At 40.2% G+C, this 19,255-nt stretch overlaps 1 protein-coding gene across 2 annotated transcripts in view; it reads right to left on the bottom strand.

The window, feature by feature from the left end:
- Positions 1 to 19,255, bottom strand: part of thsd7ab (thrombospondin, type I, domain containing 7Ab) — a 230,880-nt gene that overhangs the window by 89,245 nt on the left and 122,380 nt on the right. The window contains exons 7-10 of one of the 2 annotated variants that reach the window (XM_085366673.1): positions 14,733 to 14,927; positions 14,322 to 14,360; positions 13,970 to 14,005; positions 10,075 to 10,321 (exon numbers count right to left, since the gene is read on the bottom strand). In XM_085366673.1, coding sequence (XP_085222799.1) covers positions 10,075 to 10,321; positions 13,970 to 14,005; positions 14,322 to 14,360; positions 14,733 to 14,927 — 517 coding nt within the window. The remainder of the gene's footprint in view (positions 1 to 10,074; positions 10,322 to 13,969; positions 14,006 to 14,321; positions 14,361 to 14,732; positions 14,928 to 19,255) is intronic. The other variant, XM_085366672.1, reaches the window with a different exon arrangement.

The raw sequence follows: 19,255 nt of genomic DNA, 5'->3' as shown, positions 1-19,255 counted from the left end.
ATTAAAAATGCCCAAGGTGAAGCGGTCAAATTCTGGCTGTACTTCACAGCAAAAGATGCAAACTCAGCAGCCTGCAACAAGTGCTTTAAGGTGATACTGTGATACTGTGCAAAGGAGGTAACACCTCGAATCTGATGAAACACCTGGCGACGTATAGCATTTTGTTAAATGCCGAGAAATGCGCCGTATTTGATAGCTTGCTGTGAGACCTCACACCGAGCACATCTACTGCGGGTGTGGTGCCTGTTATCGGACCCGGAGTTAGCAACATCCCCCCAAAAACCCGAAGAGTAGAGTCCTGGCCCCTAGCCCTGCCAGTGTAGCAGAAATGATGACGGATGATGATGGCAGCAGCAGCCGTTCTTCTCTGCGTGAGTAGCTTAATGTTGTTCGTGTGTAATTTACGTTGAGTAGGCTAACCACGTTATTACATTAATGCATGTAAGGTGAACTAGCAAACACCGTCGTAGTTACATGCGGCTTTCTTCTTGTTTGATGGCAGATACTCCCTTCACCCTGGCCAAAAAGGTTAAAATGACCAAAGAAAAAGTGGAAAACAGTTAAACATGAGAGGTTTTTGGATAAAGTTTGTGTTTTTTCCATTGATTAAGCACTGCTTCCAGCCAAGAGTGATACCATAAATCCCCTATAGCTGCAGAAAAGGCTAACATTGTTATCTTTTCACAAAAAAACAGCTGAACATGAGAGGTTTTTGGACCAATTTTGTGTTCTCCATTCTTTAAGCACCGGTTCGAGCACCGTTTATGCACCGGCACCGTTTCAAAAGTACCGGTTTTGTACTGGCATTGGATAAAACCTAAACGATACCCATCCCTAATCACAACATAAATGAACATATAAGGGAAAATGATGGAGCAATTATTTTTAATTATTAAACAGAATTTCCACCATTGTAAATCAGGCATTCTCTCCAACTGTTTGACTGGCGTGTAGGCTCTATAAAGGGTCACCTTGTAGGCCTTGTAGTGAGTAAATTCCCACTGTACACACTGCTATTGCGCGTCTCATGATTCATCAGTTATTGCAGGACACACTATCACTTATATGTGAAGGGAAATAGAGTTGTGGCTTGGTTTGTATCTATGATTATATGGGAGAGAAAATGGTGTCACCTCCCTATCAGAGGGGATTAAATCAGATAAATTAATTATTTTCAAAGTCAAAAGAAGATTGTTATTTCCACCTGCAGTTACTTAAATTTGTAAGTACGGCTCTGGTATTGCCGTTATTTTGAGTTGTAGAATCTATAACAAGCGTCACTGAAGCTTTTTGTCAGTCCATGTGGTGGGTAAATCACACACTGCTACTAATATGTGTTTTACTAAAAGTAGACCTGATGAATCTTCTCTCGCTGAACTAATCGCTTGATTTATAGAACAAAAAGGTCAGAATTCTTTAAGCAGTGAATGGGAGGCTGTAAGGTGCTTGTACAAGTCCAAGAAAGAATCAGCATATTAGAAAACCATAATTTGAAACAACTGGGAACAAGAAAGAAGGAACTCGTGACAATAGATACTATACTGATAGAATAAAGAACTGAGGTGGGTTGCGGGTTGCCAAGTGGCAGAAGCAAAGTAGCTGTGAGCAGGCTAAAGCAGCTTAAATAATGCATCCAGCAGTATATCAGCATTTGATATTCGGATGCACTAAAGTACTTTAGCCAGGATTGTAGCTGCGCTTGACTTTTTGGCCTGTCTGAACTGACACTAGGCTTATTTTCTGCACCCCCCCCCACAGTAATGGATTAAAGGATTGTCCAACTAACAGAACAGCAACTGCTCGATTTTCAGTCCACACACTAATGAATGAATCTAACTTTCTCAACTCTAGTAACAAGCTGTCTCACTTTAGTCTTTTCCTGTTGTTATCTCAGGGTGGTAAATATTACATAAAGTGTGGAACCATTATAAAAGATCAATTAAGTTATTTTATCTTTGTTTCATTTTTCATGTTTGTCGGAGCACATTTGATGTTTGGATTAGGAGCAGGGTCCTATAAGGTTTGACTGAGAAAAAACAGTCTCCAGAACATTAACAGAAAAAAAGGTGGTGGTGATGGTGGTGGAGGGTGGTGGCATTTCTCTGTGTGTACTGTAAGTCGTTTTCAGTAAAATACATTGCAAATAAATAAATGAAAACCAGTGAAACTTCATCTCTCATCATCTCTCTATGCTGTATGTGTCATATCCTTTTTGATTACTGCTGACGTCTGACTAGTGCTCGTTCCAGCTGACTCTGATTGTCTTTGTTAGGTACTTGTCACTCTTCATACAGTTTCTCTTCAAATCTGCAGTGTACAAGTCTGAGTGTAACACTTTTGGAGAAGCATTTGATTGTTTCTAAGTTCATACTGGATGATAACAACACCCCACATAAAGAGATAGTCTCTGAAAAACAATACAACAAGGAACCATGAAAGGCACGGAAGCTGATTACTAAACACATGATTTCTGATAAGATCTTAACGAACGTCTCCTGCCTAAATCTGTCCTTAGCAAAGCTAATTAGTGATGACCCAGAGAATAAGACAATCCATTACTGTATATCACATGTATGGGGTTGGAAGAAAGAAAGTCTAATGCATTACGTTAGCATTAAGCTGCTGCTCAACCTGGTTTAACCTGGATTCAGGCACTAATGTCACCAAATTTCTTAACTTCCTTATTTGTGCTACTGATCACCTTTGTGATTGTAACTGTGATATGTGATCAGTGGAAGTTCCTATTATATCTGTGCTCTTCCTGAAATATTGAAAAAGTTTCATATGCTTTGCCTCTTCTTTCTGTTTTGACCAAAAACTCCTGATGCCTTTCCACCCTGTTAATTTTCTTGTGCTTCTTTAGAAACTTGCTTCAGTTAAAGTGTTGATTGCCAGTCTTTATGGCAGAGAATGTGCTGGTTGGTATATGTTAATTGGCAATTGCATTAGAAGAAGCCATCTCGGTGGCAGCGTTTGCCGCAGTAAAGTGCAAAGTCAAAGTAATTTCCGAGTGAAGAGTGAAAGTTGAGGGCAGCATCCAAAACGTTTAAGTGTTCAAGGCTAAGAAAAAGGGCAAAGTTGTGCAGTCAGAGAGCCTTTTTCTGCAGTGCAATAAAGCTTGGACCCCTTCCAGTGACTGTGGCATGAGATAAATCAAACTCAAGACTTTGAACAAGATACCGGTTTAATTATTATAATGTAACAAAAAATGTACAATGAAATTACAGATGAAATCTCATTATGTTACTCACAAAAAAATTATAATTGAATGAATAAATAACCAAGTCGTAAAACTATTTTTGTGGGGGAGTGTGGAGGATGAATTTAATAATTTCATAGCCCAATAAAAGAAACTGCTCTGAAGTCTGGTGCTAGAGCACTGAACACATCTGCATTGCTTGCCAGATGGCAGCTGAGTGAACAGACTGCGCGGCTGTGGTGGGTATTGTCTTCTTGTATCCTTTGGGCTCTGCAGAGAAACCGCACCTCGCAGATATCACTGATGTGGCTGAATGATTTTAATCACCCGTTGCAAATCCTTCATATACTGGGCCATCCGTATCCCATTCTTTGTGTCTGTGATGGTTCCAGTTAGGATGCGTTCTACTGTTCCTCTGTAAAAGTTGACAAAAACTACTTCCTAAATTTCCTGGAGTAGTTCTCTTCCATTGAAGCTTTCTTCACCAGAGTGGAAATCTGTGAGGAGTATGGCTTTTTAGTTGTCTTTGCATCCTCTTTACTAAACGAAACAACTGTTTTGTTTTTTTTAACATGACTCTGCTCTGTTCATTACGGAGCCCCGCAGGGGACATGGGAGAAAAAAAAAATTAAGACGGACTTTTGCGAGATCTCGCAAAACAAACTCGGGATCTCGCAATACTTTTGCGAGATCTCGCAAAAGTTTTAGCTGCATTCTTCGCAGCTCGAAGCCGACCGGGAGGTCGAGGCACGATGTGCCGGGAAAGCGGTGTTCCTCCCGGCTGTAGTAGGTCTCGACCTCCCGTTAGCTTCGAGCTAGTGGGTGTCAGATCTCCAAAAACGTCGGAGCACTTTTGCAAATATGTGATGTCTTGTAAACCGAGCAGGTATCTGACGTTTACACAACTACATTCACACCTCAAAATATCTTAAAAGTGTATTTGTAAGTGACCCAGAAAGAGTAATATTACAACTAAGTAGCTGCCGCCATTGTTGGAATTCAACTTTTGCGAGATCTCGCAAAAGTTTTGCGAGATCCCGAGTGTGTTTTGCGAGATCTCGCAAAAGTCCGTCTTAATTTTTTTTTCTCCCATGTCCCCTGCGGTGCTCCGTAGTTCATGACTGTGCACTAGTTTTGATTCAACTTCCTGATTTTAACTCACATTATTGTTTGTAATATGGTGGACGATGCTGGTGTTATTTCACCTTAAAGTTCTCTTCATGCCTGCAAGTGCAGTCATGACTGTACAGCATGAACTGGAAGGAACTGAGCACACTGTTAAGGAATAGAGTGGAGGAGGTGTGACTGCCAATTCAAACTGTCTGGATTCTGTTTGGGAGGAAGTTCAATATCCAGTTGCAAAGCACGGTGTCGAATCCTGGAGTGCAGAGTTTGCCAGTCAGCTTCATGGGGGAGTATTGAATACTGAGCTGAAATTGACAAACAGAATTGTTATGTAGGTGTTTTCATTTTCAAGGTTTTTGAAGACAAGTGGACACAGCACCTTCTGTGGTTCTGTTGGTTCTGAATGTAATCTAGTGAGGGGCGAGGCTGGCACAGAAGAACTACCCTCTCAAAGCACTACTTCAGAATGGGGATCAGTGCTGGAGGGCATTCAGACTACACACTACGCACCTTTGGATAATTGTGCCTGTCTTGAAACAGTGACAAAATGATATGCTAAAAATGTTAGTAATAGCGTGTTTTAGTGTATGGCCAGGTTATCAGGCCAAACAGCTTTACTCATATTCATCCACAGGAGGATTCTTCTCACAGCCTCTGTGGATACTGATAGTGGCAGGTCCTCTGGCGGTAGAGTCGACTTTACAGCTGACTCTTTGTTGAGGAGATCAAAGCGAGGGTAATATGCAGCCCATCTGGCAACGTGGGCTCACACATGGTGGGGGCGCTCCTGCTTTTGTAGCCTGTGATGCTCTGAATCGCCTGCCACGTATCCTCGGTGTTGCTGGTGTTGAGATCTCTCTCCAGTGTCTGCTTTGCCTCCTCGCCCATCGAGTACAAAAGCTTGATCCAGGCTGTTGTGATGAAGCTCAGTCTCTGTGAAGATGTGGGCGCAAAAATCTCTTGTATCCTATTGCTAAGCACACCTGAGACTTATTTCATTTTATTTTCCTAGACGTGAGCTGGCAGGAAGTTGGGTAGAGGAATAGCCTTAGGTCAAGCTTTTCTCTTTTTATTGCACTGCTTGACATAATCTTTGCTTTGGCTGATCTGACTGGCTGCCCTGAGAATACCAAGGGCAGAGATCATCTTAAGGTCTGCTAAACTTAATCCAATCCATGCATTTACTCTGCCATCAGTGTATTTCTGTCAAAACTAATCATGAACGTTTTTCGATGAGCGTCTTTTAGAATTTGTTGATTTTTTTGTGCAATAACTTGAGTGTATTTATTTACCTCATGTAAAATTCTATCTTCACTATGAAAACTCTCTGAGTTGCAAGTCCTTGACATACATAGGAGTGGGTCTAAATTTGGCACAGAGAAATAGAAAAACATATATACAGACTCTTAAAAGCTCAAATCAAATAAGCATTTTGGCTCAGAACCATTTTTCTATACCTAACTTTGAGGATCAATAACATTTGATATACTTAATATTATTTTTTCAGTATTAAAACTGCACCAATGCACCAAAAACGAGAGAGAATAAAACAAAAATGTGGTCAAATTCAGGGGAGCTACTTTGCATCACACATATATACAGGAGATCAGAAAATGTCTTCAGCACCATGGACAGCATGACACTTCAATGATGAGAGGTGGAAACAGCTAGCGGGGAAAATGGGAAAGGCACAACGACTTTTCAGAGCTAGTATGTGGAAAGATTTATACACGGGACTGGGGTTCATGTTATGTGTATTATTAATTGAATTATTTTCACTTATTTTCCACCAAATATCCTGCCACACATTTGTAAGGTTAACAAAAGTCACCAAGGCTTACACATGTGCGTTTCCTGTGTTTCTAGTACGAACCAAGAAGACGTTTTCCAAGAATGCTTTCTAGCAGGAAAGGTTTCTGCCAGCCCTGAAGGCTAACTTCTTCCATAACCGTGAAAAGCCGTCTCACAATCTGTGGAGAGACTTCTGTTTGAAAGCACTCTCAGTATCTGACACTCTGTTTTTGCCCCCAGGCAGACAGAAACTCAAGCAGTGATGATGCACACACTTTTTCCGAGGTACAACCCATTAAACACAACTGCAAGTCACATCCCTTTTAAGAGGCTGTGAGTTGGAGATGGATGCCAGAAAAGTTTCATCCAATAATCCCATTATCTAATGGAAAATCTGGTCTTTCTGATAAATTAAAAACAACAACAACAAAGACAACAACAATTGTGTTTGTATGCACTTTTAAGTCCACACAGTACAGGCCATTTACAAATGTTTATTCTGGCTCTAGATTTCAGGTCTCCTTTTTAGTGTTGTTTGTTATGTTGACAAAACACAGCCTCTGTTCTGCAGCAGGGGCTGTGTTTTGTCAGCTGCGAATACATTTCGATCAGATCCACTATGGTCAAAATATGATTATTTCCATCTTCAGTCATTTACAAAAAGTTCTGCACAGTCTGAGATTTCTCACTGCTGAGTAATCCTGACACTCATTTCATCCATCTGATTTTCTTGCAACCAGACATTAGCCTGAAGTAGGTCGGGTACAGAAGTAAAAAATTTTTATACCCACCATATTTTCTCTTTGCCTAACTGGCTGGTCTGAGAAGAATAGGGACAGCTGGCTGCTATACATATTCCAGTTCCCGCCTTTCCTTTTCAGTTTGAATGTATTTCATCAAATTAATCATAAAAATGCTCTTCAAGAAAAGACAAACAAAAATGAAAAAAACCCTTGGAAAATACAATATTTCTGTTTTGTCCACACTCTTATTCTGGTTTTGTAATTTCTTTTTACATAAATGGTTTATGTCTGACAAACATTAACCACCCTCATTCTGTAAGAGACGCCTGTCAATCAGATCGCTGCTTACTTGATTTAACATTCAACGTATTTTTCTCCTGCATTGTTTTTGGCACAGCTGATATTTTCAGATTTCTCAGTCTGGTCCCATTACAGTATTCCTTTTTACTTTGGCCTCTGAAATAGTTACTGGAACAACGCCAGTGTATCAAAGACTGTTCTTTAGTACCCAAAAAGATCTTCCTGCATTTCCAGAAACCTCAGGTTTGTACAGCCAAAAAAACCCCAAAGCAAAACAAAGAAACAGTGAGAATTCTCCCAGCCTCGCTCCTCACCTGCCATGCTGCTGTACAGCTTGAAAAACATGTACTCTTCAACTTGAAACTGTTGAAAAGAAGCATGCTGCTGTAGCTGGAGTTCCAATTCATTACCAGTGATGATCCTCCACATAAAATTCAGAACAGTTTGAAAGAAACTTTCATTTTTGCTCACTGTCAAGTTCAAATGGTCTGACGTGGACTTCCAGGAAGTCAAAAACAAGTAAAACAAGTATTCTGGAAGCCCTGTGAGACGACACTGAACTTGAGATCAGGTTGAATCAAGTAAAGATTTCTGATTTTTATAGACCTGTTCTCACCACAACAGATGGTACAGCTTCCACCTCTCGACAGGTGCTACCTGAATCGGTCTCTCAATCTCCCACTCAAAAATAGAAAAGACCCCGATATAGGCTACTTGAGTTCCACCACTTGATATAGCAACTCCTCTCCAGCTGAGATTAGGCACTCCACCCCTGATCCAACTGAGAATCATGGCCTCAAACTTGATGAGTACTCATTTTCATCCCAGCTGCTTTATAAACAGTTGAAATGTCTTGTCATTGTTCTCCATAATAAAATAAAATGAAATAAAAAAGGAATTACAGCAACAATAATCCTTTGAGTATATAAAGACTATGAGCATGACAGACCTCCTGTTACATGGGTGTGGATGTGCTTTACTACCTGAAGGGCGACTCTTGTTTTAAAGCTTGTTACCACACAGAACTCAGCATCACCAAAATAATTCAATTACTAAGTCACAGAAAAACCAATCTCCATTGAAGGTTGAAAATGTCAAACAACTCTTTGGACCTATTTAAGGTGCCTGTGTGACTTTCATTATTCAAAACCTCAAACAGGCTCAGCTGAGGTTAGCAGCAATAACCTCCTTTTAAGAGGGACAGTAGGAGTCCCCTTTCAATATCTTCTTTTCAGTTTCTGCTAGTGACACTATTACATGCTGCTCTTTTGCCCTTGTTGGAAATTACAGTTGATTATACAAAGTTATTGAGCAGTAAAAACAAAGATAATGGAAACAAATTGACTGAAACCTCTTTCTGTCAGAGACTCAGAGCCATTACCCTTGACACATTTGCACCTCCCACTCTCCAAGCCACTGAGCCTGTGTTTATCTGTTGCTCCAGCTTTGCCAGGAGTGTAGATTTGAACTACACACGATAAAAGACTTCCAGGATCTTGACCCCTGTTCTGCAGCTTCACTGACTGGGTCAGCTGCTCCAGCAGCCACCGCTGAACTGGACATTAATCTTCATTTCATCCTGTGTTGTTCTCCATGAATCACATTTCCCTTGTAACATGCTCAACACGCGCCAACCCTTTAAATAATTGATGTTGCCATCCTCTCCTCAGTGATAACTACGCTTGGGGATTTTCTGGTCCTGAATTATAGCGAGAAACAAAAGGAACTAATTTAACATAAGAGAACACACATTAGGAGACCTTTTGTTTTTATTTTTGCAGGGCCGAAATCAATTTGCCTTGGATTTATTTTCTGCAAAACGCAACAAACGCAGATCAACTCCTTTATCTTTTGTTGTCATGTGAATCAGCCAAGCACAACTGACACCAGACTAGAGATGAACTTTTTGGCGGATGTTAAAGTAAACGCTTCTGTGTTTTGAATTCGCCTCATGTGGTGTGGTCTTCAGAGCTAACCACAAACATCTTGTCTCTCATCTCCCCCATGATTAAATTGCCTTAAAGTATCAATCCCATTTAATTACTGTCATTATCATCAATGAGAAATTACCAGCGCCCAAAACGGCAGGGTTAATTAGACTTTCAGGGACAGGGATTATTTATTTATCTGTGGATGCCTGCAAAGGGGAGATAGGAATTGGGAGTTAACTTCACGTAGAGTCTGCTCAGCGTCTCGTTATTTCACTTTGCTCCCCACCCACTGCTGTCTCTCTCGTTCATCTCTTGCTTTCTGACTTCTCCTTTGTGTTTTTAATGTCATCGACTTTCAGTCTCTGTTTTGCAATGTACAGTTAACCGTTGACGTCCTTTAAAATAAACAGATACAAATAATTTACTCAATGTCCTGGATACTCCATTACACACCAAAACAAATGCTCGTACATCACTGTTTGACCGAGCATGTAAGATGGGCTTTTTAAAATTTCATTTTCACTGTATTTCTGTGTTCATTAAGCAACAACCCAAAACACAAGGGGTTCTTTAACACATCATTTCACTCATCAAAAGACAAGCAGAGCTCTCGCTGTCGTCTTTTCCTCAAAGCTGCTACAGATTTCACTGATTAGTTTCTTCCTTTTGAATGTGAAAAGTGTCCAAATCAGTCAAATCAGCTGCCATACAGATCCGTTTGAAATGGAAACACACACCTCCTCTTCTATCTTCGATAGCACATGATTGTGAAATACTGTTCAAAGCAAGTGGATTTTAGGTCTGAGAACTTAGCAATTTTCATCACAACACAGCACTCCAGGAGTTGATTTCACAGTTATATACAGCTACAAATCAGAGAGGCAGGAAATAAGCAATCAGTGTTCTGTAGCAGGATTTAAATGGCTATACGCTGGTTAAAAGCCAACATAAACAAGTGCTCAAAGAAAGCAGAAACATAGCTTACTTCTTGGGTGGCACCTGGCCCACATTCACTCGGACACAGATGACCTTGCGAGTCTGCATTCCCATGGAGCAGGGAACCTCGCCGTCACTGTTGGGCGGGACCCCCACAGAAGTGTTGAAGGAGGAGGTGGAGGGGTCTTCAGTGCAAGGGCCCCAGGGCCCCGTCTGCCAGTGGTAAACTGTGCAGGGGTGTTCGTTACAGTTCCGAACCTCCTGAAGGGCGCTGCTGTTCGGGCAGAGGGCGCCACCTGAGAATACCAAAACACAGTGAGGACAGCAATTCTAAAAGTGTTCTCATGTGAGGAGGTAAAACAGGAGTAGTCATTCCTGTACTCTGTTTTCACAGCTGATTAAAACACATCATGTAATGCTAATTAAGAGAATCACCCAGCACTACTATAGTCACTGTTTTCAGTGTAAAAGTTCAGGTAAAACTACTTTACACGGATTAGGCTGCACAGCACCAAATAGCAGACTGACAATGTTTAAAATTAGAATTACCAGCCTCAGATCGTTATTTGCATACACTCTCAAGCATGAGACAGTCATGGAGCTGTTTCCTCTCTGTAGGTATTTTCTAGGATAAATCTGGTCGGGTGATGATGGAGTAAAAAAAAAAAAAGGATCAGTTTGGTTAAAAAATGAAAGGTGAAAAGTTCTTTTTTAAGCCTGTTACAAAACACTTTACACCTCACATGTAACCGCTGACAGTAAAAAAAAAAAAGGTTTTGTTAGTGAAGGAAAGTTTTATTCTTGTGGGACCAAACAATATAAAACTTCTAACCCAGTCTCTCATTCAATGTCAGTTTAATATTTAGATATCTAGATATCTAAACAGCCTCTAATACCTTGTGACAACCTAATAATCAAAAATCTTTTTCTTGCACCTCGGAGGTGAGAATTGCTGAATAAAAAGCTAGAAGAGAAACTGTAAATGAGCCAGTTTCAAGTCTCAAGAAAGGTGCAAGAATTTGTTTCCCCCGAGGCTAAACGCTGAGGCTTATGTTGGTTGATTTATATGCATCTGCCTTATTTCAGGCACTGCACTTATGGCTCAAAATATCACTGCATCTTTTTTTTTGCTTGCTTTTCCACCCAATTTTCATTAAAACAGAATAATGCATAATATAGATGTATCTGGCATTTTGTTTTTACTGACAGCATGATCAGTTCTCTTCTCTTGCTGCCTTTGGGTATCAGGGGTTTCCTTTAAAGAGGGAGCCTAAACTTTTTATTTTGATTTTACTTTTTCCAAAAAGCCTCCAAAGATAGCCCTGGAAAATCTCTAATGTTTGAATGAGACGTGTGTGATTTTTATGTAGATGACCAGAAATGAATAATAGTCCTTAAAAACATCTGTTTAGTTATGAGCAACATCTTACAAAACGTGCTTTGGTGAAAGCTACAAGGCTGAAAAGTTACCATGTTTGCTGGCATGTCGTGGAAAAATAGTGATTTTTAAAAAAAAAACATGTCTTTAAATTATGTCTGTGAAGGTTCTCAGTCATCCAGGTCATCGTAGTCAAAGGAGCTTGCAAAGAAAAACGTCTGGACTTCTTTAAGTTGCTTGAAGACGTTTCACCTCTCATCCGAGAAGCTTCTTCAGTTCTAAGGTCAAATGGTGGAGAGTCTTTAAATTACTACTACATATCTTGGGTTGCCAATGTTAAAAACAACCATTATTTACCAAAAAAAATACTTGCAGGTCCTACCCTGTTGAATGTTAATGTTACAAATGCTGTTTTGGTCTGGCTTTATCAGGGCTTATTCAGGATTTAGGTTTTAACCTTTGGCAATTTATTATGTCTACAAGAGGAGTTTAGATGTTTGTGTATACTACTGCAAGACATAAGTCCAGCTTTAATGCACTACTTAAGAGCCACCTCCACGGGACAAGACTCAGCAGTTCATCTGTATCTAAAGGACAAAGGTCACTCTTTCGAGGATGCCAACGTTCACATTTTGGACAGAGATGACAGATGGTTTGAAAAAGGAGTGAAAGAAGCCACTGTGAGCGACCATCTTTAAACAGAAGCGGTGGTTTACGACACCAACTGTCTGCCATCTATAATCCAGTTCTGAGATCCCTTCCCAGACGTCTTAACGCCCACTCACATCCTGGGTCATCTGACCTCAGGAATTTGCATGATAAGGTGGGGCCAGGTTTCACAATGAACTCACCCGAAACCCTGGCTGATTGGGACCCACACCCACTTTCACACCTTGGCTCATGTGATTAGGTAGATGATCATCAGGGGGTCCTTTGTCCCCCTTTGGGGTGAAACTCCCACTAGGCTTAAATCTGGGACTCCCCACCAATTGACCTTAGAACTGAAGAAGCTTCTTGGATGAGAGGTGAAACGTCTTCAAGCAACTCAAAGTCCAGATGCTTTTCTTTCCAAGCTCCTTAGTCCACTACTTTAGTGTTTAATACCTTTAACTATTGCCATCGCTATGCCCCCTCTTTGCCCATGTCCCTTTCCTTTCTCTTGTAAGGCAGCAGTCAGTCAGTTGTTGGATCGATGGGCTGAGAGAGCCATCTCTGTTTCAGAGTAATTGCAGACACTTAGGGCTTTCAGGAAAGATTGAGGGGCATTGCAGCACTGCGAATTCTTCACACCTGTATTTCTCTGCCGGAGTTGAAAGAAAGCCAGCTCCTAAATGAGTAGCGGTGTACACACAGTCGGGTCTGAATCACAGACTGCCAACTCTGACAAATCCCAGCCTAATAGCCCCTGAGCATGACTTCCTTTCTGCTGACTGCGCCATGCCACCTTAGCTGACTAACAATGGGTCAATGCTAAACTCGACACTGGCCTGACATGGTATTGCAAATGAGCCTCAGCTGTGGCTGAACAGTGACCTAGAAAATGTTGTTTTGCTGGACAACGGGGGAAATGTGAGGCAGTTTAAAGGAAACACATCTCACATGATGCAGTGACAAATAATGGTGCATATACAGTTTGGTCCATAAATTGCTAGACAAAGACAAAGTTTTGGCTCTGCACACCAACACAGCGGTTTATAATTCAAGTAATATGTGATTTAAGTGCAGTCTTTTAGCTTTAATTCAAGGGATTTAGCAAAAACATTGCTGTTAATTGTTTACAGAATCACCACATATGTACAATCAGACTATGTAGAACAATGTCTGTAATCCATGTAATACTTATGATTTAATCACATATTGATTAATTTAAAATCCAGTATTGTGGTGTAGAGAGGCAAAATCATGTCTTTTCCCAAAGATTTATGAACCTAACTGAATGTGGGACATGTCGTTACTGGGTATTTATTAGACAGGTAGAGTCAAATGTTGTTTTTTCATCATTTTTTGCGTATTTTCTGACACCTTTCCATCAGTTATTTAAATGCACTCATGTTTGCAAGACAAACTATAATTTGCTGGAGAAACTGCCACTTAGCATGCACCTTGAATGTGATTCAACTGATGACTATAAAACAGTAAGAGCCACTTGGGCTTTCCACAGTCCCACCATAATCACCACAGAATTAAATGTAAGCAGTTATGCTAAATAGGTCATTAATTAAGCTTATTAAAATTAGCACAGAATTCTATGCAAACATTGGTGGATGCATATTATTAGAGCCCTGTGTCCTAAGGTTTGAGCAGTTCTTTAGTTCCAACCATTTTTTCCCTCAATATTTCATTAATATGTAACACATGGGTTAAGAAAAAAAATCTGCCAAGGAGCAAATTCTAATCAGATAATCTGCTCCGGGGGGGAAACTTGTGATGGAGAGAAAGCGTCCAGATTTCTGGTATTGTTGTGTGTTCATAAAACTGTGTCACAGTACAGTAGGGGTTTAAAGCTAATCTAAACTACAACTCTACAACTACAGTTTATCCAGTCTGCCTAGAGTCAAATATTTACCATAAAGTTCTGGAAACTTCGGCACCTGTGAAAGACCTTTGATAAATACAGACGTCAGAAATGTTAATGTGGCAGGTGAGGTCTGCACTAGATGAGCTAATACTACAGCAGAACAACTGAAAACTGCTAACAGAGTTCACCCATTTCACACATGGCTAACACTAACAAGGCTTGACTGAATTACAACTGGCTGAATAAATTCAAAATCAATTATAAGCTACCCTAAAGCTGTTATGGTAATGTACACATTTTTTAAAGCTCAAAACAAACTAACAATTTTAATTTTTCTGCATGTAGACACATAGCTAGAGGGATACAAGAGCTACCATCAAAATGTGTTTTCAAATGTTACCCTCCATCACAGTGATCCACGCCACAACCATTGCAGTGACTGTGAGGAAAACACACACCCAGATAAAACATTCAGAGACGTGACAAAAAGGACGACAAACAAACACGGAGGACGCTCTTAGAAATTTAAAACCAGAGAGAGAATAAGCATATGCAGAGAAATGATCTTAGAGCGAGATAAAAAAGTGAGTGTCAGGCGAGGAGACAGACCAACAGAAATAATCACCAGGACAGATAAGCAGACTGTTTGAGATAAGGACAAATGCACATGCAAAGAACTGTGAAATCCAGACATTCGAAGAGTGACAGCAAAGGACGACTTGAAAGGCTGTGACTAAGCCAATATTCAGGCCTCATCGCCATATATTTCCATATACCATGAACAGTCGACTGTTGGCGGGTCCAGACTCACCTTCCCCAGCATTGTAGGCCAGAATAGAGCGGGTCCTCATTTGCTTGCCCTCAATGGTCTTGCTTGAGCATGTCTGAGAGCAAGTGGACCAGGACGTCCAGTCACTGAGCACACAGTCTCTTGAGCAAGGCACCTCACAGGGCACAGGTTCTGGAGTTGGGTTAGACGTGCAGAGATTTCTTTCCACCTTCTCTCCTGAAGCAAAACAGAACATACAACAGGGTCAAAAGCCCATAAATGGCCGCTTGTCGAGAGGCTGGGGTGATCACTTGGTAATCCCAAAAAATAGGATAATAGTGTTTTAATCTGCTTATGATAATCACTGATCATAAAATTACGCAACTCTTCTTATAAAGTTACAGAGTTATACTTGGCTGATCTTTCCTTCAAGGCTTTTTGCTTGTGCACATCTGGACCACTTTCAGCGTTACAGGTCAATTCAGAGTATATGCACTTCTGCAGTGGGTATCTATCTAACTATACACACAGGCTGAGTCACCTTGATTGCACCTAGTAGGGGTATTCTGTAATAAGAATCACAAGACATTTCTATTTGCCAGATCTGATCTATGATTTGATCTATTTGATCATACAGAAACCAGCTGAACAAGTGCTTTAAATAAATTCCAGATGTTATTGGCAATTACAATACATTCAAAACTCCCATTTGTGTGTTTCTAAGTCCCAATGGTCATTTTGTATTGCGAGAGGTCCCGGGTTCAAATCCCGGACGAGCCCCCACTTGTAACGTTCCCCTAAAAGGGGTCTAGGCGATGAGGGGGAAGTAACAAAATGTGTCTGGGTCAGAAAAAGGAGACAGAGGCAAGATGGTTAAATTAAAGAGTTTTATTAAAGTTTCTATTAGTACTAACTAAAAGAGACGGACAAGCCGCTATCACCATTTAAAGAAACAAAACTCAAACGTTGGTCAATTAAACTGAGAAGTAAGCCAGAGAAGGATAAATTGCCAAACACACTCCTCTCCACCAAGTAGGAGCCGAACACACACAGCTCAGTAGCTGCAACCATTCACATGGCACTGGCCCAGAGCTCACCTTTCTCTGCCCTTAAATACCTTTAATTGCTGATGTGAGTCAGCTGTACAAAAGAAAAAGGTGGTTACCTAAGGCAGGACAGCTGGTAGGACATGCCCACACAGGCAACTTCAGGAGGAGGCCCTGCTAGGGCCGTAACAGTATTCATTTCAACAAAAGTTGTCTGCTGAAAGGTGCAACAGGTGGTTCAGTTTATTCGATATGTCTTTCTCAGTATAGTGGAATACTCAGAATCTACCATCTGAAAATTTCAACAGGTTCTGCGTGCAAACAGTTGTTCACTCATTATTTCACCTCCATATTACACATGAAACCATAACATTACAGCTATAGCCCCATTAGTATTACCTATGTTTAATTTCAGTTCTCAAGCAGCACATATGACCGTCCTGCTTGAGGTAATAAAGGGCAAGCATTCCCAGTTTATCTTACCATCAACATCCCAATTAAATCCTGTTGCTTTGCAGTATATGCAGTAATTAAACACTTGTGTTGGCCATTTTATCAAAGAAAATGTCTAAAAGTGAATATATAAAGTGACTCAAAACAAGAACATTAAAAACTGATTAAAGTTTAAATAGAGAAATATAAACCAGATAAAGACCTGAAACACAAACACAAGTAATTTTCTGATTTTGCTCTAAAAGTCTGATTATCATTGTTGAAAAAAATCAGAAAACATTCATTGCAAGAATTTCATTGTTACCCGTCACATTTCAGCACAGAGGCGGAGATAAGTGCTGAGAAAGTGAACAGATGTGTGTCTTAATTGATGGCACAATGTCAAGCACACGGCCCACTTTAGATTTTTGAGTCACGCTTGTTCTCTCAAGTGGCAGCATAAACTTGGTTTTGTTTAACTGTTTTTGTGTAATGCGAAGACAAGAAAAGACAAAAGATTTTAAACAGGAAAAGCCCGGAGAGCAGATTGAATCAAATACTGTACATAAGTAGCTTAAAATGTCACAGTTACTGTACTTTACTCATACATTCAAGTCTTATGCATGATCTATTTTGCTGTATGTCTATTCATACATACAGTAAATTCTACTGAGCCCCAAATAAGATATGCTTATTAAACACAATGTATTATTAACAATCACATTTTTGGTTTCAAAAATTTGTGGCTTGTCCCACATATAAGGTCTGTCGTTTTTGGGGCCCAATGTCAGCCTTCAGAGGGATAACTGTGTAAAATTTTACTTTTGTTTTACCTCATAATAATCTAATCTTGCAATCTAACCTATGCAAAAAGACAACTTTGTATTGTAAAACTATGTTAAGTATTAGACTGCGCTGGTTGTGGACACACTCTGTACTACTGCAGTTAGAAAGATAAATAGAGGAGCTCTCCCAGCTCTCTCACTGAATGCTGCTGAGGCTGATTGAGACAGGCAGTAGCTGAGATTATGATTGCAGCCATGCGGTGACATAGCGATCACTGTGGCTGCAGCCACAGCTTTGCTTTGGGTGTTATGATTATGGTTATGAAACATTAGTTTATAATGGTTGGGCGTGCGCAAATTATTAATATGACTGTGCTGCTTGAGAACTGAAATTAAACTTTTTTTTTCTAAAGTCCTGTGAACTAATGGCAATAAATCTGTCATATCTGATAAAAAGCACACAGGTTGCAACAGTTAAAGAGGGACTATTATTCTTTTCACTGTTTCATCTAATGGATAAAATATTACTAATGTGGATTCTTAAATTAAACTTAGCCAAAGGTCAAATAATAAATGGACGCATCTGCAACTACTGTGATCGACTTGTTCAAGGCCAATGTTTATACTCAGTTTTTGAATTTATCAGTGAGAGAAGCATCACATCATCTCATCGACTCATTATCGGGAATAATAGTCACAATATCAATATAAAAACTCACAAATGCCAACAAATTCCTGTAGGGAGATTGTTGAAGCTATCAACATGAATGATGGAAAATGTATAAAGACCTCAAAAAAGTTGAGCAATAAATATAGTTGCATAAAGTTACACTGCAGAAGTCTAAACCACCAAACAGACTGCATATAACAGATGGACTAAGCTTGAAGCTACAATGTTATCACTTTGGTAACCGGTATAAATGGAGCCAGAAGTAATCATGTTCGTACAAGAGGGTGAAGTTAGAAGCAAATTCTAGTAAGCTTGAATCTGTAGTGTACGGGTGCAATCCATAAGTCCAAAAATTTCCCTCACCAAAAATTAAAAACATTTTAAAACAATGGCAAAATAATTTAAATGCTGTGTAACATGAGAGTCATCGGGGTGTATGCTGTTCAAACCTTCTATTAACGAGGGGCTGCTTATCAGAAGACAGATGACCCAAAGAGAGGGAGGGGGAAATGTGCTAAAATGGTTGTTATAGCAATTCTTATAATAATGACACTAATAGTAACAACAACATTTTAAATGTAGATGTGTCACATCAGCATATCTTCTTTCTGCAGAGAATTTCCCTAATGTGGCAGTGGATTATAACTAAACTAATGTTCCTTATACTGACATGACAGATGATTATGACTCTTTTAAATTGATTAGCTGTAAAATATTCATACTGATGCACTCTTGACTGTGGCTCGTCTCCAAACAAAGTGGCACTGAACATGGAAACTGCAAATTCACATGGAATTCCCACATTTTTACACAACTATTCATGGTTTATTGATGAGCTGCTGGTATCACGCTTAAGTGGATTAAAATAACCCACACATTTGTCTGGTTTGCTTCATGTGTTGCCATGAACCAGGCGGAGAATATTTTCCTCTTTCGGCAGCACACACACACAAGCAAATGTAAACCTTTCAATGAGTGAATTGAAAATTCAAGCAAAAGAGAGGCTTCACAAGTCAGACTGGGCCTGACTCTGCATTAAGATGTCACTTTGACAGATACGCAGTGAACCAATCATGACTGAACTAAGAAGGCATGAAAATAAGAAGTGACAAGGGACCCCAGCAGTTTTCAGACTCGCACAGAGGAAACATGAATGAACAGAACACCCACTATGAGAGGAACACCTCCATGCTCAGTATGCAGAGAAGAAACAGCTCCCTGTCTAAGTGGGCAGGCAGTCAGCATGGGGAATATCAATAGCCAGTTTCAATAACATTTGTATCGACCTTCGTCTGTTGTCTGGGGCCTGGCTGTGTGGCCTTTTCTTTTATGGCTGGGACACACTCCGAGAAAAAATACAGCCAGCATTGCAGTGAAAAATCTCTGAGGCGAAAAGCAGAGCAAAAAATCCAAACAGAACAAATCAATTTTCATCAGATGAGGGAGTGAATGTGAGCGGGGATCAATCAACCAAAGTCATGGTGTGAAAGAACAGTGCAGAGTTTCTGCTGTACTCCGGCCGTACAGGGGAGAGTTTCCAGCAGCCCAGCTTCACTGAGCACCTGCAGCTGATGCATGAAGTGAGATTTGTGGGAGACGTTAGAAGGACAAATCAACTTCTCTAGTGTGGAA

This window comes from Diplotaxodon limnothrissa, linkage group LG11 (assembly GCF_057381915.1).
Source record: "Diplotaxodon limnothrissa isolate DT_005_m linkage group LG11, D_limnothrissa_male_GT1.1, whole genome shotgun sequence".
Taxonomy (NCBI): Eukaryota; Metazoa; Chordata; class Actinopteri; order Cichliformes; family Cichlidae; genus Diplotaxodon; species Diplotaxodon limnothrissa.
The sequence above is the reverse complement of the archived record's forward strand: the minus strand, read 5'-3'. Positions and strand labels throughout refer to the sequence as shown.